This window comes from Sapajus apella, unplaced genomic scaffold, assembly GCF_009761245.1.
Source record: "Sapajus apella isolate SASKATOON/1434 unplaced genomic scaffold, GSC_monkey_1.0 scaffold60, whole genome shotgun sequence".
Classification (NCBI taxonomy): Eukaryota; Metazoa; Chordata; class Mammalia; order Primates; family Cebidae; genus Sapajus; species Sapajus apella.
This window is the reverse complement of record NW_022437000.1, coordinates 10,712,902-10,736,424: the sequence shown is the minus strand read 5'-3', so window position 1 is coordinate 10,736,424 and position 23,523 is coordinate 10,712,902. Positions and strand designations below refer to the sequence as shown.

Here is a 23,523-nt window from a genome sequence, read left to right as displayed (position 1 = left end):
TGAGGTTAGAACCTACTTCCTGATCCTAGGGATTTTTTAAACTACTAGAGAAGATGAAAGTCAAATGAGTCAGTTAGTCACTGTCAGTGGCTAAACTGCATGGAAGAGGCCAGCAGGGTGGTAGAAACTCAGATGAAGGGGCAGGAAAGGGCTCCCCAGAGGGAGAGGATTAGAAGGGGGTGTGCCTGGGCTGGACCTCATGGAATTCCTGAGTCCTGGACAGCATTCCAAACCTGCACAGATGAGGGGTTGGAGGGCTTTTCAAGTGAGGCAAACTCAGTGAGCAATGAAGTGGAGAATAGCTGGTCATGATATGCTTACGGGATGTTGCTTCTGGCCTTACCAGGGAGGGGAATTCACTCATTCTTCTGCGATTCGGTGCTTTCTTGAGTGACCGTTGTGTGCTAGATGCTGTTCACCAGGCCCAGTGGTGAACAACACAGAAGTTTCTTCCCCATGGAGATAACATCCTGGAGAAGGAAACTGCACCACAAACCCGTAAATAAGCCACACACAGGGCATGGGGGTAAAGGAGGTGGTAGAGCTGTGGTAAAAAGGGTGGTAAGTGTGAGTGTGTGGGAGGGGCAGGATTTGGACTTGTGGACATAGGACACAGGGAGCCGTGGCAGGGCTCTGGGCAGAGAAGGCAGTGGTTGTGAAAGATCAGTCTAACAGTGATTGGGATGGCAGGAGCTTGCAGCTAAGGAGAACAAATAGGAGTGGATTCTAACTACTTAGACGTGGGAAGGTCCCAGACAAGCAGGTGTCTGTGGGAAAAGAGAGAGAATATGTTAGAAGGATTTATTTAGAAGGGAAAATCCACTGGGCTTGGTAATTAACTGAATATGGTTATAAAGAAGGTGGAAGAATGAATGACTTTGCATTTAGAGAAGGGCAGAGGAATGATGTAGTGGGTTGCCATATTGAGACATCCAGGTAGAGAGGCTTAGTAGGTGGATGAAGAAATGGACAAACGGCTCAGGTGAGAGAAGCAACAGAGGGTAAAATTTGGATTCATAAAGCATGCTCCAGAAAGTGATAAACTTCCTGATGGTAAATAAGTAGAAAGAAGCGTAAAAATTCTAGGGGAGCCTTGAACACCCGCTGAATAAATAGAGAGGTATACCATGTTCATCAATGGGACATTTTAATATTATAAAGATATCCACTCTTCCTAAATTTAACTATACATGTCAACAATGTGTTTCATAAGGTTAGATACATTGATTCTAGAATTCATATGGAGGAGTCAAGGTTCAGGAATAGTCAAAGCAACGTTGTCAAAGAAGGATGAGAGGGAAGCTCCTCTAATACAGTGTGATGCTGACCAAGGTTAGAAAAATATATGAGTTGGACAGATAGAGGGCCCAGAAATTGACACTTATGTAACTAAGACTTCAGCTGATTGTTTAAAAATTGGTGAGAAAGGATGAGCTGTTTCATAAATAGTATTGGGGCAATTTGCTTTCTATATCCATAACATAAAAATAAAGGCCCTACCTTCTACCATAGTCAGAATGAATTAAAGATGGCTTAAAACGTTACATGTGAATATTAAAACCTCTTGCAGATTAAAGATAGCTACAGTTCTTTGTCATTCCTCCCATCCAGAGATAAAGTGGAATTGCCTGGCCCTTGAAGCTGGACCAGCGCTACACCTTCTTGACCCACATGGAGAAGTCATGCTGAGACTTCCAGCTAGGCTGTAAAAGGCCTCGTCTCCTCCACTTCATCTCTTGGTACATGCTCTTTGGAGCCCTGGTGTAGCTGCCCTGCTGGGGAGGCCATGCAGAGGGTCCCGGGAGCACAGTCTTGTGGGGATGATGGCCACATGAAGGAGCATTGCAACACCAAATGTGCGAGTGAGCAGTCCACTGCAGTCCTCCAACCCCACTCGCCTCCAGAGACTCACAGTCCCAGCTGCTGTCTGCCTGCAGCTGCATAAGAGGCCAGAGTGAGATCAGCAGAGCTGCCCAGCCCGACCTAGTTACCCACTGAGCCCTGGACAGAACAACTGTTTTAAATGATTCTATTTGGTGGTGGTTTGTTATGCAGCAATGGGGAACTGAGATGACCCCATATATTGTCTATAACTGCTGTTATGTGTTGAATTGCAACCCCCAGAAATATGTTGAAGACCTAACCTCCAATGCTGTGGTTTGAATACATGCGCATCTCCAAAATTAAGTTGTGTTGGAACTTAAACATCAAGGCGACGGAATTAAGAGTGGGGCCTTCTGGGACGTGATTCTGCCCTTGTGACTGGATTAGTGCTCTAGTAAAAGAGGTTGAAGAAAGTGTCCTGGTGCCTGTGGCCCTTCTGTCTCTTCTGCCACGAGATGACACCTGGACAGCATCATCTATGAGGAACAGGCCCTCAACAGAAACCAGGCCTGCCAGGGCCTTAATCTTGGACTTCCAGGAAAACATTTCTATAATTTATAAATTATCCAGTCTCGAGTGTTTTCTATTAGCAGCACAAATGGACTAAGACATCAATGTTTCAGGGTGTGATTTTATTTGGACATAGGGTCCACGCAGGCGTAATCAGTTAAGATGGGGTCACACTGCAGTAGGGCAAGGCTTAATTAAATAAGACTTGTGACTTTGCAAGAAGGCAGAAACTTGGACACAGAGAAGAGACACACAGAAAGAAGACAGCTGCATGAGAACAGAGGCAGAGGTTGGAGCCACAAGCCAAGGAGCTCCTGCGGCTCCCAGAAGCTGGAAGAGGCAGGAAGGATCCTCTCTGTTAGAGTCTCCAGAAAGCATGGCCCTGCCGAGGCTTGGATTTGGACGTCTAGCCTCAGAACTCTGAGACAATAAACTTTAGTTGTTTAAGCCATCCAACTCATGGTACTTTGTCATGGCAGCCCCAGGAAATGAATAAAGCTATGAGCATACATGGTAAATTGCCTTTCAAATGGATCCGAAAGGCATGAACCGAAATCATGAACATGATTACCTTTGGAGGAAGAGACTGTTAACCTTCCCACAAAATCCGTTTTTGGAAGTAGGGACACAGCTGGCATCTTTTATATTATTCTCTACTTTAAATATATTTCCCAAAACAAACAGACAAACCTCCCGGTGAGAGGATGGGAGACATGGCGGGATGTGAATCCCAAGAGGGAATACCAGAGGAGCACTGACCACCGGCTGGGCACAGAAGCATGTGAGGATGGAAAGAGTTTGCTGGATTTAGAAACAAGCCAGTCACGGCTGGTGCGGTGGCTCGTGCCTGTAATCCCAGCACTCTGGGAGCCCAAGGCAGGAGGATCACTTGAGACCAGGAGTTTGAGACCAGCCAGGGCAACATAGCAAGATTTCATCTATACAGAAAATCTGAAAAAAATAGCCAGGTGTGGTGGCATGCGCCTGCAGCCTCAACTAGTCAGGAGGCTGAGGTGGGAGGATCACTTGAGCCTGGGAGGTCGAGGCTGCAGTGAGCCACGATTGCATCACTGCACTCCAGCCTGGACGACAGAGCGAGACTGTCTCAAAAGGAGGAAGCAAGCCAGTCATTCGTGGCCTTAGGAGGCAGCTTCTCCAGAGAGAGGTAGGCACAGAAGTGAGATGGCACAGGTTCAGGAGAAGAGGGTGTGAGGGAAGTCTGGCCCTGAATGAAAGGTGACAGGGAAGATGGCAGTGCCCTGTGAGTAACACCCCCCATGGGTGCCGAGGAAGGAGAACGGTGCAGACCCCAGGCACAATTAGTGCCTGAAGTATAACCTACTGCTTACTATATCTAGCTTATATATATAATCATACTTAGTTCCGTATAATCTTTCTATATAATCATATAACGGATGTAGTCGGAGCTGTACCGACACGTTTAGTGCTGATTTACATAATCCTTCCATATAACCATATAGTAGCTTGTAGTAGGAGGAATGCCTAGAGCAGTCACAGAACAGAAGCAGTACATGGGAAAACAGCCAGACCAGGACAAGAACCAAAGACCCAGGTGGTGGCGTCCCTGCCTGAAAGGGCAAACGCTGTATGGCAGGCTTGGAGCAGGAGCCTCTCCTCCTGATAAAGGAGTTGTAGCACCTTGCATCCAGTTCCTGTGGAAAGTCGGCCTCAGGCCTGAGATCCTGGAAGTAACTGAGGGAGAAGAACCCCTCTGGTGTGACCAGTCAAGGCAGGTGTACACCCGGTCAGTCTTTTCTCATTCCATGCTAGCTCAAATCATCCTCCCATAAATATCTTGAGAAGAGCACACGTCTGTCAGCTCCCACTGCCCTGGCTTACAGTATCCTTCTATTAGAAATCCTTTGAAGTCTCCAGTCCCCAGATAAAAAGTGTTATGCATGACACCTGTTGTACACAGCCCACCTCCTTGTCTCAGTGATCTAATGGAGGTGGACCCCTTTTCTGTACACGACCCTCTACTACTGAGAATGGCCCCCTACTGTGCACGGCCCACCTCTCTGCCCAGGTGACCTAATGAGGAGGCCCCCTCGCTTGTGACCCACATGGTTATGTATGCCCTATCACTAAGCCTATAGGTGATGACCTCACTTACAACCCTTCCCCTGCTTGTACCTAATAAATACAGATGCTTCTGAGAGTTCCGGGCCTCGCCTGTCTCTGCTCATAGGTGGCGTGGCCCCCCCAAGTCCAGATGCTCATCACCAGTTCCTCAGTGTCCTGTCTCTTTACTTCTCGGATCCTGCACCTCAGCACAGCATAAGGGACACCCCACGACCCTTTGGGGCCAACAGCCCTACAGCGCCCAGCTCCCAGGAAGAACAAGAAGGAAAGGGAGCCACCAGCTGGACTCCTCAGTGTCTAATGAGCACAGGGCCCTGTGCAAAAGAGAAATCAGCTCCGCACAAGTTATTCCAGACTTATCATCAGGCATACAAGCACAAGAACCCTCTCCCCCTGTCCCAGACCATCGCTGACATTTGTCTGGTGCTTCCTACCCTTCCAGCACTTTCCTGGGCAGGATTGTGCTTGCACCTCCAACCACAGGATTGGGCAGGAAATGACGGGATGACTGGTAGATGAGGAAAGAAAGTCGGAGCTCAGGCCTTCATACTTGCTTCCCTCTCTTGGTCTCAGCATTCAAAAGGAGGTGTGTGATTCCGCAGTTCCAGGGCTTTCTGTCCTTGCTCTGAGGCTGGTGACTCTGTGGGGCTGCAGGCACTGCACATCCCTCCGGATCGGAGCTCCCGGTCTCCGGGCTCCAGTCCCAGCCCATCCTCACTGCGCCTGTGCAGTGAGCCTTTTAGACCTACTCACAACCTTGTGGCCCTGGCTTAGTTTGTTTAAACAAAGCTATTCATTTTCTATTTCATTGTGAACCTCTCCAGGGCAGGAACCAAGCTTTTTTTTGAGACAGGGTGTCACTGTCTCCCAGGCTGGAGTGTGGCGGCGGTACAGTCACAGCTCACTGCACTCTGGACCCCCTGGGCCAGCGGGATCCTTCCATTTCAGCCTCCCAAATAGCTAGGACTACAGGGCACTCCACCACGCACGGAGAGTTTTTTTTTGCATTTTTTGTAGGGATGGGGGTCTCCCTACATTGTCTAGGCTGATCTTGAACTCCTGGGCTCAAAGGATCCATCTGCCTCGGCCTCCCAAAGCACTGGGATTACAGGTGTGTGCCACTGTGCCTGGCCAACAGGAACCAAACCTCACTCATGCTTGTGTCGCCCCAGGCCAGGCACTGCTGCTTGTGTGAAAATTGTCAGAATTGAAATGGAGTCACTAATGTTAAGAAAACCCTGACGAATGGAGTTGAGGAAGGCCATGAGGAGAGGGTTCTTACACGTGCATGCCTGATAACAAAAAGGACTCTGGAAAACTCACAACTTCGGACAAAGGCCAGGGCAATCTTCCACAGAACGTTAGTCCCGCACGGCTGTGGCCCAGCCACTGACTGCCCCACCTTGAAGTGGCATCGCCTTCATTGTGGTTCTTTGTAGCCACAGGTAATTATTGGCAAACAATTGTGCAATCTGCCTCATTTTTTAAAAAGCGTTGCTTTCTTCGCTTCCCTAAATACGCACATAGTTTACCATGGCATGCATATTTCTACTGCAATGCTCTACTGCAAAATAAATACCTTTTTCGTTTAGAGGTCTCTCTGTGATTTAGGTTGACACTTGCATGCAACAGGCATTGAATAAATGCTGAATTGACTTAAATTTGTTCTGAGGAAGAGGCAGTGCTGGCTGAGAAGAAGCCTGGAGCTCCCAGGCAGCAGGGTGGTCTCTTGGTGCGCCTTCCACGCCCCCACCCCAGCCCCACACTGCTCTTCTCAGCGACCTGACATGCCAGGGCTGACCAGCTACTAAACGCCTTGGCATCCCTGCCTCGTCAGTCTCGGAGCACCTACCCGACGAGGCAGCGGGCCTACTTCCCCTTACAGAACACCTTTACAACGCTAGGTCTAACCCGCTCAGGGGCTCACAGCCTTTCTCAGCCAGGCCAGTGGCCACAGAGACACCATCCCCAGGGTTCAACTTAGAGTTGATTCTACCTCTCATTTTCTCTTAAAAAAAAAAAAAAAAAAAACCCAACCAACCAACAAACCAAATTCCACACGCTGCATATTTTAAAAGCATTTCAAGGTTTACTCTTAAAAAAGGAAGGAGAACTTGGGAGGCTGAGGCCGGTGGATCACTTGAGGTCAGGAGTTCCAGACCAGCCAGGCCAACATGGTGAAACTGGGTCTCTACTAAAAATACAAAAATTAGCTGGGCATGGTGGCAGGCGCCTATAATCCCAGCCACTCGGGAGTCTGAGGCAGGAGAATCGCTGAGGCAGAAGGAGGAGGTTGCAGTGCGTCGATCGCGCCACTGCACTCCAGCCTGGGCAACAAGAGGGAAACTCCATCTCAAAAAGAAAAAAAAAAAAAGGAAGGAGGAAATATTTCTCAAGTAGCGATTGCAACTTCCAAAGTCAAATTTTCATTCCAAGCCATAAATGGAGATGGCTGTCCATTTTTCAGGTACAAAATAGGATAAAAGGCTTCTTGCAAAAGTAAAAGAGAAAAGTAAAATCCTCCAATAGAAAGCGCCTCCATCTCCGCCTTCCGCCCCGGGCCCTCTAATCTCCAACCGTGAGAGTCTCAGGACGCGTTCCTCAGACGCTCACTGAAGGCAAACTTTTCCAGTGACCTTCAGGGTGGCTGCATTTGGAGACACGCGGAGAAGCAAATCGGCCGCAGCTAGAAGGAGAGCTGGTGGAGAGTGAGAGAACACGGGCTTTTCCTAAAGGAGAGCGGAAGCGAGAAGGGGGTTCCCAAGGGCCCCGGCTCCTCCGCCCCGCTCTGCCCCCGCGGCCAGGCTCCTGGCACCGCAGCCCGGGCGGTGCAGAAGGAGAGGCGGAAGGTGCTCCAGAACTTTCATTTTCCACCGTGCAGCAGTCCTGAGCCCTGGCCGGAGAGCTCGGATTCTTGCGAAAGGCGAAGTCCAGCAGGGCCGCGGCCGGGCGCGGCTGGAGGACGGGTGGGGGCGGGTCCGGGCGGTGGAGGGGCGGGGGCGGGGTGGAGCCGCCGCGGGCCGGGCCACCTTAGTGGCGCGGGGCTCAGTCCCCAGCTCCTGCCTGGGCTCACACACGCGCTTCCTCGCCTGCACTCCTGGACGTCCGGAGGCGAAGGTCCCGCAGCGTTCCCCGGAATCCGGGTCCCCGAGAGTCCGGGCTCCGCTCCTCCAGCCGCGCCCGGGGCGCACGAGCCAGCCAGCCTCCGGGAGAGCGCGCTGGGCGCTGCGGGGGTCCTGCGGGAAGATGCGGAAGCCCGACAGCAAGATCGTGCTGCTGGGGGACATGAACGTGGGGAAGACGTCGCTGCTGCAGCGGTACATGGAGCGGCGCTTCCCGGACACGGTCAGCACGGTGGGCGGCGCCTTCTACCTGAAGCAGTGGCGCTCCTACAACATCTCCATCTGGGACACAGCAGGTGAGGCCGGCGCCGCCGGAGACACGCGGCGCTGGGGCCCCCGGGGACCAGCAGGACACCGGACGTGCACAGGGTGCTGGCCGCGGACGGCGATGTCCCTTCCCGGGGCTTCCCACTCGTCCTCCCTCGCTGGTTGGGCTGAGCTCCGCCTGCTAAGACACTCAGTGACCTCGGCGACAATCCAGGGAGCAGAGAACGCGCGGGTCACGGGTGTCCCTCAGCGGCCTTTGCTCCCGGGCCCCGAGCTCCGGCTCTGCTGCCTGGGAACCAGAGGCGCTCCCGTGGCTGCTCGGTTGGGTGTTTTCAGTTTTTAAGAACCCGCAGGAACACGATCTCCTTTGCGATTCACTTGAGGGGCGACAAGAGCTGGTGTTATTAGCCCCTTGTTAAGAAAGAGAAAACTGAGGCACAGAGTGTTTCTCCTGCTGGGTTTAGTCGGGAGGGAGGACCGAACCGGAGCCTCCAGATCTGCCAGCCCGGGGCATATCCGCCGTTTACACTTTATCTTCTGCTTGATCTTGTCTCAAATACGTCATATGGGTTTGGAGTAACTTCCTGTGGAGGCATTTTTAGGATAGGTAATGAGTTATTTTTAGTGTGTAGTATCTGTGACTTTTTTTTTTTTTTTTTTGAGACGGAGCCTCACTGTTGCCCAGACTGGAGTGCGGTGGCGCGATCTCAGCTCACTGCAAACTCTGCCGCCCGGGTTCAAGTGATTCTCTTGCTTCAGTCTCCTGAGTAGCTGGGCTTACAGGCGTCTGCCTCCACGTCAGGCTACTTTTTGTAGTTTTTAGTAGAGACAGGGTTTCATCATCTTGGCCAGGTTGGTCTTGAACTCCTGACCTCGTGATCCACCTGCCTCGGACTCCCAAAGTGTTGGGATTACAGGCGTAAGCCACCGCGCCCGGGCGTGACTTTTAAAAAGTACAACTTTGAGGATCTCAATTCAAGCTTCCTGTTTAACTTTGGAAAATAACACTGGTGATTGTAGCATTGTAATGGAATATATTCGCTTCCCCTTAAAAAAGAGTAAGGTACTGTAAGTGAATGAAGAAACTGGAAGTAGTATGACACATTTTCAATGAGTGTGAGTTTTCAGAAGCCTGAAACTCTGAAAGTTCTGACTTCTTTTATGTCAGCACTTTAAAAAGTCATATACCCAAAGGCCCTGTTCGAAATTTTTAAATTGCCATCTTTGGTGCACCAATGTGCTGAATAAACAAAATCATAATGAATTCTCTGTTTAAAACTGAATTAATGAAGTTCACAGAGGTACTTCCAATTCTCCCCCTCCCTTTTGCCTTCTTTGATGCTTAGTGTTTTTATTATCATCCCAGTTAACATCGTGACTAATTTATTGGCAATCTTGTGAAGACAATGTCCCTCAGGTAAAGATGTGCATTTCCCTGATCTTTGCTCCAACTCTGCCTTCCCCCACTGCCAGGCTGCAGGGTGAGGTTTATTGAGCTGACTCCTGCACACTGAGCATTTGGTAATGATGGAATGCAAGCTATAGGAGTCAAATCAAACCCAATTCACGAACCCAGTTTGCTTTTGTACAAAGTCAACTCAAACCCAATTTGCTTTTATACAAAGCTTTGCTCCTCTGCTGCGTTCGCTGGCTGGCTGGGATTTACTGCTGCGCTTGGTTTACGTTACAAAGTGAATGCAGGAATGTTACTGGGGGACCCAAACTGAAACCCCTGTAGTGGCCACCATTGGAGGCAGACTCCTAACACGTAGCGATCAATGTTTCTGGAACAAGAGCTGCCCTGCGGTGCTAGAGGGGGCCCCTGCGTCGGACAGAATGAAGTGGCAGTTTCGTTTCCACTGGTCTCTTGCTTCTTCAGCACCAAGGACATGATGCAGCCAGAATCCTGATCACCAGAGGATTTTGGCAGTTGTGCTGATGCGATGTCCTAGATGTCTTGAAGAGTTCCTGGGGGTGGGGGCGGCAGCTCATTTCCTGCTGCTGCTTGTTCAAAAGACCCTAAGGGTGACTCCAGTAGAGCTCCTCAGAGCAGAGGGTGGCCAGCCCCCTTCTTCACATTCCTGATCTCCCGTGTACACACTCAGGCGGCCCTGGCCCAGAGTTGGCAGGGACACAGGGCATCCATGCCTGGCTCCTCAGTGGCCTGTGGCCTGACTGGGTACTTGAAGGGAAAAGAGAGATAGATAGGAACAGATGCCTTTTCTGTAATCATTGTTGGAAACTCAGAATTTAACTTTTAGGAGACTCTATTCTTTTGCTCCTTTTGTTCAGCTCCTGAATCTCTCCAGCCCACAGGCGTTGCTTCTCAGGTTGTTTTTGTTGTCATTGTCATAACCAAGGTAGAAAGACAAGGACCAGCTGGAGGAGGAACCACTTCGAAGTTGCTTTTAGCAACACAGGCAGGGTGGGCCGGGGTGAGGGTGCAGGGGTGTGGAGGGTGACAGGATGTTTCACGGGAAAAATGCTTGCACGGGGGTCGGTCTACACCCAGTACCTGGCTGCTTGTGGCCAGCAGGGTGGGCGGCGGTTGGAGCTGAAGAGGGAGAGTAGAGGAGTCAGGGCGGAAGTGCGTTGCCTAGTCTGCTGACACAACAGTCCTCCAGAGGGAGGTGTGGTCATTTGCATGTTAACAATGGGAAGACAGGGCTGGGGCCATGGCTCAGGTCTGTAATCCCAACACTTTGGGAGGCTGAGGCTGGCAGATACCTGAGGTCAGGAGTTCGAGACCAGCCTGGCCAACATGGCTAAACCCTATCTCTACTAAAAATACAAAACTAGCTGGGTATGTTGGCTGGTGTCTGAAATCCTAGCTACTTGGGAGGCTGCAGCAGGAGAATTGCTTGAATCCTGGAGGTGGAGGGTGCGGTGAGCCGAGATTGTGCCATCACACTCCAGCCTCAGTGACAGAGCAACACTCCATCAAAAAAATAAAATAAAAAGATGGGAGGACAGCAGAAGTTAAGTGGGATTCAGAGCTTGGTTCATCCAACTCCAGCACACTTCATCCCATTATGCCCTTTTAGGGGACCCTTGTCATTCCCAAGCATTGTCTAATTGGGCCCACAGATGTGGAGTGGTTGCTGTGCATGGGCGGATAATCCACGAAGCAAGAGGAGGTTGCCCAGCGAGGAGGCAGAGCCCTGGAGAACACGCCCCTGGGTTCCTCTGTGTCTCCCGGTTGCTCAAGACGGTCTACAACGGTGTTGTGATTTTGGCAAATATTAACCGAGTTTCCCTGGTGCTGGGCACTGCTTGGGCGCTTGTTCTCCAGTGGTGAGCATGTCGCTGGCCGCTGCTCTGCAGACTCTGGGTTCCAGAGGAGGGGAAGGCAGGCAAGAAGTGAATGGTACAGCTTCACATCTGATTGCTGCTCTGAAGAAAATATGACGGGGTGTGAGAAGGCGGCTGGTGTGCCCAGGACACACCTGGTCCCCAGATCCCTGGAGACGTGATGCCCTCTGCATTCCTTTTCCTTCCCTCCTCAAGGCCGTGGCCTGGTGGCCAGGGGGTGGGGGGACAGTACCTGACTCACGTTTGCATCTCTGGTACCTGGCCCTTGAAGACCCAGCTTGGAAGGCAGCAGGAACCCAGATTTGAGCCGCTTCCGTGCACCGGCATTCAGCTCCAGCTGCGTCTGCGGGGACCAGGTGTTGAGGGAGTAAGTGCATTTTGCATGTGGAATGGATGCACATCTGTGGGAGCCTGAGGCCAGGCTGTGGCAACAGAATAGTGGCCCTCTCCAAAAGGTGTCCACATCCTGGTCTCTTCAGAGTCCTCTGGGTGACTGAATGCTCAGGCCTTTCGGTCCTTCTGAGGCACCAGCAGAAGGTTGTATGGCCATGACAGGGCCTGGTCTCCAGTGCGGGTGTTCTGGATGGTGGGCCTCAGAGCGTGAGCTTCCCAGCAATCTGCATGACTGAGGACTGCCCACATCACCAAGCCCTGCTCCTCTTTGTTTAACAATTCTTCTCTCGTCCTATCTGTTCTTCATCATCTTAATGTAAACAGCAAGAAAAATCCATACCTTCCACACTTTGCTTGGAAATCTCCTCAGCTAAATATCCAGCTTTATCACACACAGTTTGACATCCCTCACAGCTGTGGGGTAGGACTCAGCTGAGCTCTCCAGCACCACATCCCCGTTCCTCCAGCTTCCAATAATGCAGTCCTCATTCCAACCCCAGGCTTCCACCTGTACCTGGCTTCTCCTGGTGGAGCTCTTCACTATGGGAACGCAGGTTTTCTCTGCCACGCTTCTCACTTCCTTCTGATTCCTCACCAACAGGGCTGTTCGAGTGCACCTTCCTGCTGGCCATCTGTTTAGGCCAATCCAGGCTGCCGTCTCATGATGCCCAAATCCTCCCAGATCTGCCATTGCCCAGTTCTAAAGCCACTTCCATGTTCATGGCAGACTCTCTTTGCTCCCAGATCCAAAATCTGTGTCAGTTTCCTATTGCTGCTGTAACTAATTAGTTACTTAAAACAACACAAATTTGCTGGGCATGGTAGCTCCTGCCTGTGATCCTAGGACTTTAGGAGGCTGAGTGGGGAGGATCACTTGAGCCGAGGCGTTCAAGACCAGCCTGGGCAACACAGAGAGACTGTCTCTACAAAGAATAAAAAAGTTAGCCAAGTGTGGTGGTGCATACCTGTAGTCCCAGCTACTTGGGAGGCTGAGGTAAGAGGATTTCTTGCACCTGGGAGGTTGAGGCTGCAGTGAGCCATGATTGTGCCATTGCACTCCAGCCTGGTCAACAGAGGAAGACCCTGTCTTAAATAAATAAATAAAAATAAAAATCATAGATTTATTGTCTTAGGATCCTGGAGGTCAGAAGTCCTAAATGGCCTCTCACTGGGCTAAAGTCAAAGCTTGCAGGATCATATTCCTTTCTGGAGCCTGAGAGGAGGAACCTGTTTCTTAGACTTTCCTGGCTTCTGGAGCCTGCCCAATTTCCTGTCTTCATCTTCTCCCTGGAAAGGCAGCCAGGCCAGGTCTGTCCTACATAGCATCCTTCTGAACCAGCCCCGCTGCCTCCCTCTTCCAAGGGTTTAAAAGACTTCTGTGATTTCCTGGTCATCCAAGCTAGCTCCTTGTTTTCAGGGTGGCTGACTGGCGGGCTCATCACCCCTCACCCGTGTAACATGGGCACAGGTTCTGGAGATCAGGGCATCTGCTGATCACCACTCAGGCTGTGGCTGTGTCACCTTCTTTTGCACCAGGCTCCTCCTGTATAATAATGGGAGAAAGGGCACCACCTGAGCATTGTTAGGAGTCAGCAAGTTAACACTGGCAAAGTTCTCAGAACCGTGCCCAGAATGAGGAAGCACCATGTGACTTTTGCTAAGCAAACATTTGTCTCCTGGCCTTGGGTGCCTGTCACCCAGATTACACCGGCAGGCAGGTCACAAAGGGATGAGGGAGGCTCAGCTGGGCCCTCAGCGAACAAGTATCTAATGAATGGGGAGGCCAAGGCGAGGGGAGGGAAGGCAGGGGACACTCGAGGTGGCTATCGTCTGCCACCCGAGGGCTCAGCAGTCTGGGAGACATGACCGTATTTAATTTCTTCCTTTGCTGTTTGGAGTCGAGCAGGGGGCCTGCTGATGACTGGTTTCACTCGCAGAAGGCAAAGCCTGACTCATGTTTGTACTTCCCTGGCGTCCTCTGCCCCAGCTGTGAGGGAGCTTCCTCTACCTGTCTTAGCCGGAGTGCAGTGGGGTGACCACAGCTCACTGTAACTTCAGACTCCCAGGCTCAGCAATCCTCCCACCTCAGCCTCCTGAGTAGCTGCAACCACAGGTGTATACCACCATGCCTGATCAATATTAAAAAAAATTTTTTTTTGCAGAGATGGAGTCTTGCTGCATTGCCCAAGCTGGGCTGAACTCCTGGGCTAAAGCAATCCCCCTACCCTGGCCTCCCAAAGTTCTGGCATTAGAGGATGAGCCAGTGTGCCCAACCAGGAATCAGATTTTAGCTGGCTTTCCTATTATATTAATTTCTATTTTAGCCTCACTCAGGAGATGCTTCTGGGTGGGTTTTGAGGTCATAATATGGTGACCCACAGCCTGACAATTAGTGTTTGTGTGACTGGAGACCATTTGGTCAATGACATGGTCTTTCTACAGATCCAGGGACTGATGCAGGCCTGTTGCTGGCTGTTGTAAATAAAGTTTTATTGGCACAGCCACATGCTTGCACTTAAATGCATTGTCTATGACTGCTTTCACCTTGCGATGGCAGAGTTGAGTCACTGCAACAGAGACCGTACAGCATGGAAAGTCAAACATATTTACTAAATGGCCCTTTGCAGAAAACGTTTGCTGATCTCTGGTTTAGGTTGTGTAAAGGAGATAATGCTCCTCTAAAAGTCTGTTCCCATAGGTATAGACCCTTCCAAAAAGGTTTAGCATTCAGCAGCTGTAAGCCCCCATGATTCATTCAACTCAACAAGCAGCTCTCAAGTTTGCACTGTATGTGTGCTGAGCTAGAGTAGAGTGAGGGTGGGTTTAAGATGAACACCAGCTCCTACTGAACACAAGACCTTGGAGGAAACGCCAGTGAAGGTTTGTATCTGGAAGGGAAACCTGCCGCGTGGCCACTTCTGCTGAGGACTTTGAATGGTGCCTTCTGCATGCAAGGTCTCATTCGCAGAGTTCCTCTGCTTTATTGACCAGCAACAGTGGCCTGAATATGAACGTGGGTATTAAGATGGGAGAAAGAGAATTGATTGTCCTGGTCTCAGCAGGAGTGGACAAAGCAACATTATACTTGGAGATGGCAGGGCACAGTGGCCACTTGCGAGCAGTGTGCGCTGGGAGGCTCGGCCCAGAGCCTCCTGGAGTGGGGCCTGGGAATCCCAGGGGTGCCAAGGGGCTTTGCACGCTCATTAGTGTGCTGTGTGTTCAGGAGAAACTTAATTAAGGTCAACTGTATTTGTTAATGAACACCTGAGTTACACTGAATGCCTTTGGGAGACAATTTCATGCTTTGTTATCTTTAAGTTCTGTGGAGAAATAGAAAATTCATTTTATTAACTTCTAATTTCTTTTTGAGATGGAGTCTTGCTCTGTTGCCCAGGTGGAAGTGCAGTGGCATGATTTCTGCTCACTGCAAACTCCACCTCCTGGGTTCAAGTGATTCTCATGCCTCAGTCACTCAAGTAGCTGGGATTACAGGTGCCTGCCATCATGCCCAGCTAATTTTTGTATTTTTAGTAGAGACAGGGTTTCACTATGCTGGTCAGGGTAGGCTTGAACTCCTGACCTCAAGTAATCTGCCTGTCTTGGCCTCCCAAAATGTTGGGATTATGAGTGTGAGCCACTGCGCCCGTCTTACTTATTTTTTGGAGACAGGGTCTTCTGTCACCCAGGCTGGAGTGCAGTGGTGTGATCTCAGCTCACTGCAGCCTCAACCTCCTGGGCTCAAGTGATCCTTCCACCTCTCAGCTGGGACTACTGCACCACCATGCCTGGCTAAATTTTTTTCTTTTTTTTTGTAGAGACGGGTGTCTCAGTATGTTGCCCAGGCTGGTCTTGAATTCCTGGGCTCAAGAGATCCTCCCCACTTGGTCTCCTAAAGTGCTGGGATTACAGGCATGAGCCACCAAGCCTGGCTGAAAATTTATGATTCCAGATAAAAATTGACCTTCTTGCTGTATTGAGACTTCATATAACATCCCTCTCCAGGAAAATGAAATTTTGCACACACATGTGCACACATGTACATACACACATCTAAACAGATGTTGATTCTTAGGATAATGGATTCATCACTGTGGTGACAGATTTCCATGGTCCCGCTGGCTGTGAACGCTGGCGCAGGCAGGCTCCAGCTTCGTTTCAATCCTGGCTTCCCTACTGCTGTTTCTTCTGCAGCTCACTAGGGGTCTTTCTGCCGGGCCTCCTGGGGCCGGTCACCTTCCCTGCTCAGAGCCCCTGCAGCACCCCCAGCTTATCTCGCCCCTTGTCTGCCTACTGGCACCTGAGCCCTTACGCACGATTTGCAGTTCGCCGTATGTGCTCGTGTTTCCTCTGTTCTCACAGGTGCTTACAGTGGCTCTGTCTCTGGGACTGTCCTCGTTCCTGGCCGTGCCCAGCTTGAATTTGATCCCGTCTTTCAGTGAAGGATTTCTTGCTGTTCGTAGCAGAGGGAAGAATTCCTCCTTCCTCCAAACCGCTACAAAGTCACCTTGTACCCCATATGACGTGAAGCTGGTTATCTGTTTTTCTTATCTCTTTTTCTTTCCTTGGATTTATAAACTCCTTGGGTTGTACTGACTTTCAAGTTTTCCATAGAATGTATCTATTTGCATAGAATATGATATTTTTTAAACTACATTTTTGCTAAAGGAAACTTTTGAAAGCAGTGGGAAAGATTCAGAGAGTGACATCAGCAGTTTCATTTTCTTAGCATTGCATTGACCCTAAATGATAAAATTAGTGTGGAAATATCATTGTCCTGAGTGCTGTGTGATGCAGTGGGCCATTGTGTGTGATAGGGAACTATTAGTCTGGGGCATTGATTAGATGGTATCCTTAAAAAAACCTCTTTAGTAGCTCTTGATTTGAGTTCAGTATCATTACAAATCTATTAAAAAGACAAACACAGCAGGACAGTGCTACTGGGAAGATGGAAAAGATGTATTTTCCCTTATTCTTCCCTCTAATTACAGCCCCAAACCTAGGATTTTAAATTAAAAACAAACAAGGCTCTGGAAGGTGGCAAGAAGGCAGACCCACTAGGGACCTCGGGAATGTGTTTCAGGAGAAAACTCGAACCCTGAGTTTGCTCTCACAGCGCCACAGCAATCGCTGACCCAGGAGACTCCCGTGACCGAAGGTGTGGGGTTTTCCCCACACCCCTAGCAGCAGACACCAGCTGGGTGTCCCCCAGTTCAATTCCAACACTATCTTCCCGGAGGTAGCGTCTTCAACCACAGGGTGAGGGCTCAGTCCCACAAGAGCGCCACTTCCTTCCCAACAGTCGCAAGTCCAGGCCTATGGGATTTCTGATCCACCAGCTTAAATGGGGGGTCCCACAACCCCCTCTTTGGGTTCAATTAATTTGCTGGGAAAGTCTTACTTATGTGTGTTTACTAGTTTATTAGAAATGATATTGCAAAGGATGTAAATGAACGATCACACGAAGAGACATATGGAACAAGGTCTGGAAGGGGGGCCAAGGAATGGGGGTGCCACGGAGTTGGGGTGCCCAGCCTTCGTGGCATGGGAGTGTGGGAGTGAGTTCCTCTTCACCTTCCTGTCGGCCCCCACATGCTCGGCTTTCCGGGAGCTCCCTGACCCCTGTCCTCTCGGCCTCTTATGTAGACTTCATTGGTTGTCCATGATTGAGGCACAGGGAACCATGTCAAAATGTGATTGGACAAGCCGGGCGTGGCGGCACACGCTGCCATCCCAGCACTTTGGGAGGCCGAGGAGGGCGGATCACTTGAGGTCAGGAGTTCGAGACCAGCTTGACCAACATGGCGAGACCCTGTGTCTACTAAAAATACAAAAATTAGCTGGGCGTGCTGGTGCGTGCCTGTAGTCCCAGACACTCGGGAGGCTGAGGCGAGAGGATTGTTTGAACTCAGCAGGCAGAGGTTGCAGTGAGCTGAGACTGCGCCACTGCACTCTAACTGGGCAACAGAGCAAGACCCCATCTCAATTAAACAAAAAATAAAAACAAAAAATAAAAAAATGAATTTTAAAAAGTGGTGATTGGACAGAAAGGGTGTGATCTAAGCCCGGCAAAGCCTGTCTGTTCAGATTCCCCGAGGCCTCTCTGCAGCATTCCTTCCTCTAGGCTATGGGGCAGGACCGTCTCTGGAAGGAGGGCCTAATGACCCACTATCAGGTTAGAGTCGTGACTGGGACAGGCGAAAGGAGGGCAGGAGAAGGTCAAAGAGAAATACCTGGTTTCCTGAGGCCTAAGGCACCAACATTGTAAGGAAAGATAAGCATGGTGAACCGGGAGCCACAGATGAAAAGACTAGGTAGGGAGTTCCCTGATTCCAGATTCAGGCCGAAGAAGCCTGAAATTCAGGAATGCCAAAGGGCACAGGCAAAATGAATTTGTGTTCAAGAATTCAGCTTTGTCTGAAATCTTCCTTCCTGCTTAACCCAGGCTGACACAAATCAACACACTTAACTGCTGGTAGCTTCTATTCTAACACAGGCCAACAGAAGCCCATAGCTCCGAGCATTTCATAAATACTTGCTGATTTGTTTTTGTGGACTCACAAGATGCCGATGGGAATGGATGTCTCTCCTCCCTCTGGCCTGGCCGCTCTCCGCGAGCTGGTCTTAAGCCTCTGAAATAGCTCAGCTACCTGGTGCTGGGGTTCTGCGAGGAAGTCAGGGTGGTGTCCTGTGAAATGGGCCTGGGACGATTTGAATCATCAGACACATGTTCAGACCTTACCTTGCTGGAGCCCCCTCCTGTGAGAAGAGCAGGCGTTTATCATGCGTCCTGGGGGCCAGACATCACACTCGGGGGCTTCTGGCATCGTCCGTGTTGCCCTGGCATCTACTTTGTGTGCTTGGCGTCATCCTCACCCCTCTGTGCAGAAGAGGAAGCTGAGGCCCAGAGAGCCTTGGGAGCCTGCCACAGGTCACACTCCATGTTGGGGAGCGCAGATTTGAAGTTGGTTTTTGTCCAAGTCCACCCTTCCCATCACTGAGGTGGTTAAGAGGCTGTGATGGAGCCGGGACCCCTCACGCTGGAGCCCCGCACACAGACAAACCCCGCACCAAAGAGGAACAAAACAAACCTAACCAAGAAGACAGGCGCACCCACCACGTTCCCCGGCACCTTCATGAGGACGGAGGCAGGTGAAGCTGAATTGTAGACATTTCTAGAATGACAGGAGTTTTGTTTGTTTGCTTGTTTTTTTTGAGTTTGTTTGTTTGTTCTGTTGCCTAGGCTGGAGTGCAGTGGTGTGATCTTGGCTCACTGCAACCTCCACCTCCCGGGTTCAAGCAATTCTCCTGCCTCAGCCTCCCAAGTAGCTGGGACTATAGGCATGCACCACCACACCTGACTAATTTTTGTGTTTTTTGTAGAGATGGGGTTTCACCATGTTGCCCAGGCTGGTCTTAAACTCCTGACTTCAAGTGATCTGCCCACCTCATGTCTCCCTAAAATGTATAAAACCAAGCTGCACCCCAACCACCTTGAACATGTGTTCTCAGGATCCCCTGAGGACTATGGCGTGGGCCATAGTCACTCACATTTGGCTTAGAATCAATCTCTTCAATTATTTTACAGAGTTTGATTGTTTTTGTTGTTAAATAAGTACATACTATATGATACGCATGAGCATACATGCATAAAACTTATATGTTACTGGGAAACATGAAAGAGTTACTACATATGTACTTTTTTTTTTATTTCGGAAAACACACAGTATGCATTTGACCAATAACTGTTTAAGTTAACATTTTATTAAAAATCCTAAGACATGGAAAACTTCCAAGTCGGGTATCTTCTTAAAAGACTCGCTGCCTACGTGGAATTAAGTAGAAAAGAATGGTTTGTTTTATGTAATGCCAGTGCTGGTACACCAAGTCATACTCACAGATTAGAATTATGATAGTTTCTTTTTTTCTTTTTTTTTTTTTTTTGCAATAGAGTCTCACTCTGTTGTCCAGGCTGGAGTGCAGTGGTGTGATCTCAGCTCACTGCAGCCTCTGCCTCCCAGGTTCAAGTGATTCTTGTGTCAGCCTCCCGAGTAGCTGGAATGACAGACACCCATCACCACACTCGGCTAATTTTTGTCTTTTTAGCAGAGATGGGGTTTCACCATGTTGGTCAGGCTGGTCTCAAACTCCTGACTCAAGTGATCTACCCACCTGGGCTTTCCAAGATGCTGGGTTAGCAGGTGTGAACCAGCATGCCCAGCCTAATTGTGGTATTTTAAAATCTACCATTCTGCCTTGCATTATTTAATATTAAAAAAAAATTGTTGGATCAGAAAGATGTAGCATTCTAACTGAAGTTGCCTTGAGGATACACAGTCTTTATTTTTGTATTCTGTTGGCCAAGTTTCCTATTTATTTTTTTGAAAGTTCTTAATTTTGTTACTAAGAGCCTTCACAGGCATAAAGAGTTGCCCTGGTGGTTAGAGAATACCTGCTATGGAAAGTTTTTTTGCTCCAGGTTATATCTGAAATGCTTACCTATATTTGAAAGTGAGTGTTCAGATACAAAGAATACATGGGCCGGCCTATTTGCAATGCTGCTGTGTGGGCTGATCAGCCATCATTAGCCAGCGGGGTCATGCAGGCCTCCCAAGACTGAGGTTCCAGTCTGCAGACTTTGGCCAAATTATAGCTGATGCTTCCACATCGCTTGGTATGTGCCAGAGGCTATGCGAAATGCTTCCCCATTTTAGCTCCTTTAATCCTCTCTAGGGCCCAGCAGGAAGTGGTGGGGTAGGGATCCGATCTGGGTTTCTGTGGGTAATCTCACCACGGCTGCTGTGTCCTTCACAGAAGTGACTTCTGTCCTAAAGTGAGAGTGAGACCGGAAAAGAATTGCTCCAGGTATGCATTCGCGCACACAATGTAATACATGTACATCTGGGTACATTCTATTTTGTGTACGGCGTGCCTGTGAACTAGAAAAGTCCTGCCGCAGCCAACGGTGGCAAATGAAAAATAGTTTCAACCTTTGGCCTGTCTTATAGTTAACAAGCTCAATGTATTAAGAGTCCTGTTAACACATTCCCCACGTGGAATTACATGCACTTCATTCACATAGGAAGCTCATCGCACCTCGTGTCTGAGATGCGCTTCCTCATTTATGCAGAGCCAGCTGATTCAGTGTGTTTGAGGCAGGGGTCCATCCCCTTCCCTGACCTTGGCTGCTCTAGTCCGGGACAGTCTGGTTAGAGGAGGCGCCATGTAGAATGCTGTGATTTGGCACAACAGTCAGCTTCCTGGCCTTGATTGGTGGCATTCCAGGTTTCTGACATGTGAGTCCTTGAAAAGGAAGAACACTTTCTGAAGTTCACTTGGCCAGGCGTGGTGGCTCACGCCTATAATCACAGCGCTTTGGGAGACTCAGATGGAAGGATCCCTCGAGGCCAGAAGATAGAGACCAGCCGGTTGATGCAACATAGCGAGACCCCGTCTCTACTAAAAATTGAAAAAAATTAGCCAGGCATGGTGGTGCGCACCTATAGGTTCAGCTACTGCGGGGCTGAGGTGGGAGGATCACTTGAGTCTGAGAGTTGGAAGCTGCAGTGAGCTGTAAGTGCACCAGCGCACTGCAGCCTGAGCAAGTGAGTGAGACCCTGTCTCAGAGGAATCCCCGAAAAACAAAACACAGAAGTTCAACTTGTACTGCTCACAAATGCTCTGGGTCAGTTAAGATTTGTGAGCCTGGGCATCACAGCACCATGCTGTGACACACCCTTAGTGGCCCTGTCACACAGACCAAGGGCGGCCTGCAGAGCCTCTGAGTGCATCAATAAAAAGTGAGGTGTTTCTACTTAGAAATGGAAGACTCATCTGTCACTGTGCTTCCCTGTGGGTTGGAACCCCTTTTGGGAAGCTACCGTCTCATGGCAGTAACTTGAGAAGACCTATGATGCCCAGATAGATGAATTTGTGGGTGATACCTGTCCCTCACGGCTATATTTGGGATCAGCAGATTTTCTTTTTAGATGAATCAATTGGAGCACTTTTAGAAGACAGGATGAAGATACGAAGCTGTCTCTGACCGTCAGTGATCTCATCTTAAAACTGTCATAATAAACCTTATTTACAGGGCCAGTTATGAAGCTTAAATAAGATCACAGATGTGTAAGGGCCTCCCGTGGTGCTCGACTCTTGATAATAAAATGTCATCTTCTTCTCCTGGCATATCTTAGGTGCCTTTGTATAGGGTGATAAGGAGTAAATGGCTGAGGCTTTTGTGGGTGCCTATCTCATGGGGTTTCTCTGCTATGTGAAGGACTCACTTTCAGAGTTACTGTTGGAATGGCTCTGGTTGGACATGACTTTTCATCTGCTTTGCTGTATGCTTGGTCCTGGCTTCTGAGTGCAGACTGCACTCGGATTCACGGTGTCTGTGCAGTCAGATCGTGAAACAGGAACGCTGAGCTCAGGTCCATGCAGCATTCCCACACCGAGGCTCTGCCATCATCACCTCCCCTGGGCCCCTCCCACAACACATGGGGATTCTGGGAGACACAATTCAAGCTGAGATTTGAATGGGGCCACAGCCCAACCGTATCAGAGACTGACTTGAGATCTGAGGGCGTGTGGTGCGTCCCTTTCCCTCAGCGACTCATTAATTAGTAGTCATTAACTGCTTAATAATAGAGAACGAAGGACGGTGAAGAGGTCCTCAGCATTACAGGCCGTATTTCATAGACTTCTATTGTGCCCTTTCTATATGTTGCTTTGCCTCTCCTTCTTTCTGAGGGGAGTGCAGGGGTTTTATCATCTTCCCAGGGCGGCCCTCATGCACTTCTCTAGACTTGTCCAAGCTCTGGGGGCCATGCGTCCACCTGCGTCACCATCTCAGCACAAGGATCTCCAAGCTCCTTCTAGTTTTAATATCCTGATGTGTGTAGAGCGAACACTCAGTGAGTGTGAAAAAATGGTTTACTTGGACTTACAGTTCCACATGGCTGGGGAGGCCTCAGAATCATGGCAAGAGGCAAAAGGCACTTCTTATATGGTGGCCGCAAGAGAAAATGAGGAAGGAGCAAAAGCAGAAACCCCTGATAAACCCATCAGATCTCATGAGACTTACTCACTACCATGAGAATAGCATGGGAAAGACTATGCCCCCATATTTCAATCACAATTCAAGTTGAGATTTGAATGGGGACACAGCCAGACCACGTCAGAGACCGACCTGAGATTTGAGGGCGTGTGGTGCGTCCCTTTCCCTCAGCGAGGCGCTCTGCCTGCGTTTCCGTCACGACGGCACTCCTCTCTGCGTGTCTCCCTAAACATTACCCTCCACAAGCTCTGGCATTCCTGTCTGTCTACGCCACACATCCCTCTGCCTTTTTCACGACTTAGAGCTGGTTATGATCTAGGCCTGGCTCCTTCATTGAATGACTTAAATGAGATCTTTAATGTGTCTTTATTTTTCTATCTGTATCAGAGTCATGGTTTTACCCTTTTTGGAAAATTATTTTTTACCATGTGTCAAGGTAGAATTGCTTTAAAATCCCACTCATAGATTCAATGCAATCACTATCAGAATTCTAATGGCATTTTGTACTGAAATAGAAAAAAATATTCTAAAATTTATGTGGAACCACAAAAGACTCAGAATAGCCAGCAAAATTCTTGCTTAATTTTGAGCAAGAATAAAGCTGGAGGTATCATACTGCCTGACTTCAAAATATGCTATAAAGCTATAAAGTAAGCAAGACAGCATGGCACCAGCATGAAAATAGACACACTGACCAATGGAACAGAGTAGAGTGCCCAGAAACAAATCCACACATTTACTGTCAATTGACCTTTGACAAAGATGCCAAGAACCTTTGGGGAAGGGACAGCCTCTTCACTAAATGGTACCAGGGAAACTGGATATCCATATGCAGAAGAACAAAACCAGAACCTTGTCTCACACCCTATCAAAACT

At 49.4% G+C, this 23,523-nt stretch overlaps 1 protein-coding gene and 1 long non-coding RNA gene across 2 annotated transcripts in view; one reads left to right on the top strand and one right to left on the bottom strand.

Annotated features, from left to right (window-relative positions):
• Positions 1 to 4,502: 4,502 nt before the first annotated feature.
• LOC116528812 lies at positions 4,503 to 22,396 on the bottom strand. Its single transcript, XR_004259216.1, has 3 exons — positions 22,387 to 22,396; positions 15,979 to 15,982; positions 4,503 to 4,742 (listed from the first exon to the last, which is right to left on the bottom strand). It is a non-coding gene; the product is annotated as an uncharacterized LOC116528812 (long non-coding RNA).
• The window catches only part of RAB20 (RAB20, member RAS oncogene family), a 37,238-nt gene continuing 21,186 nt past the window's right edge, over positions 7,472 to 23,523 (top strand). The window contains exon 1 of the mRNA XM_032246204.1: positions 7,472 to 7,915. Coding sequence (XP_032102095.1) covers positions 7,744 to 7,915 — 172 coding nt within the window. The 5' untranslated portion in view covers positions 7,472 to 7,743. The remainder of the gene's footprint in view (positions 7,916 to 23,523) is intronic.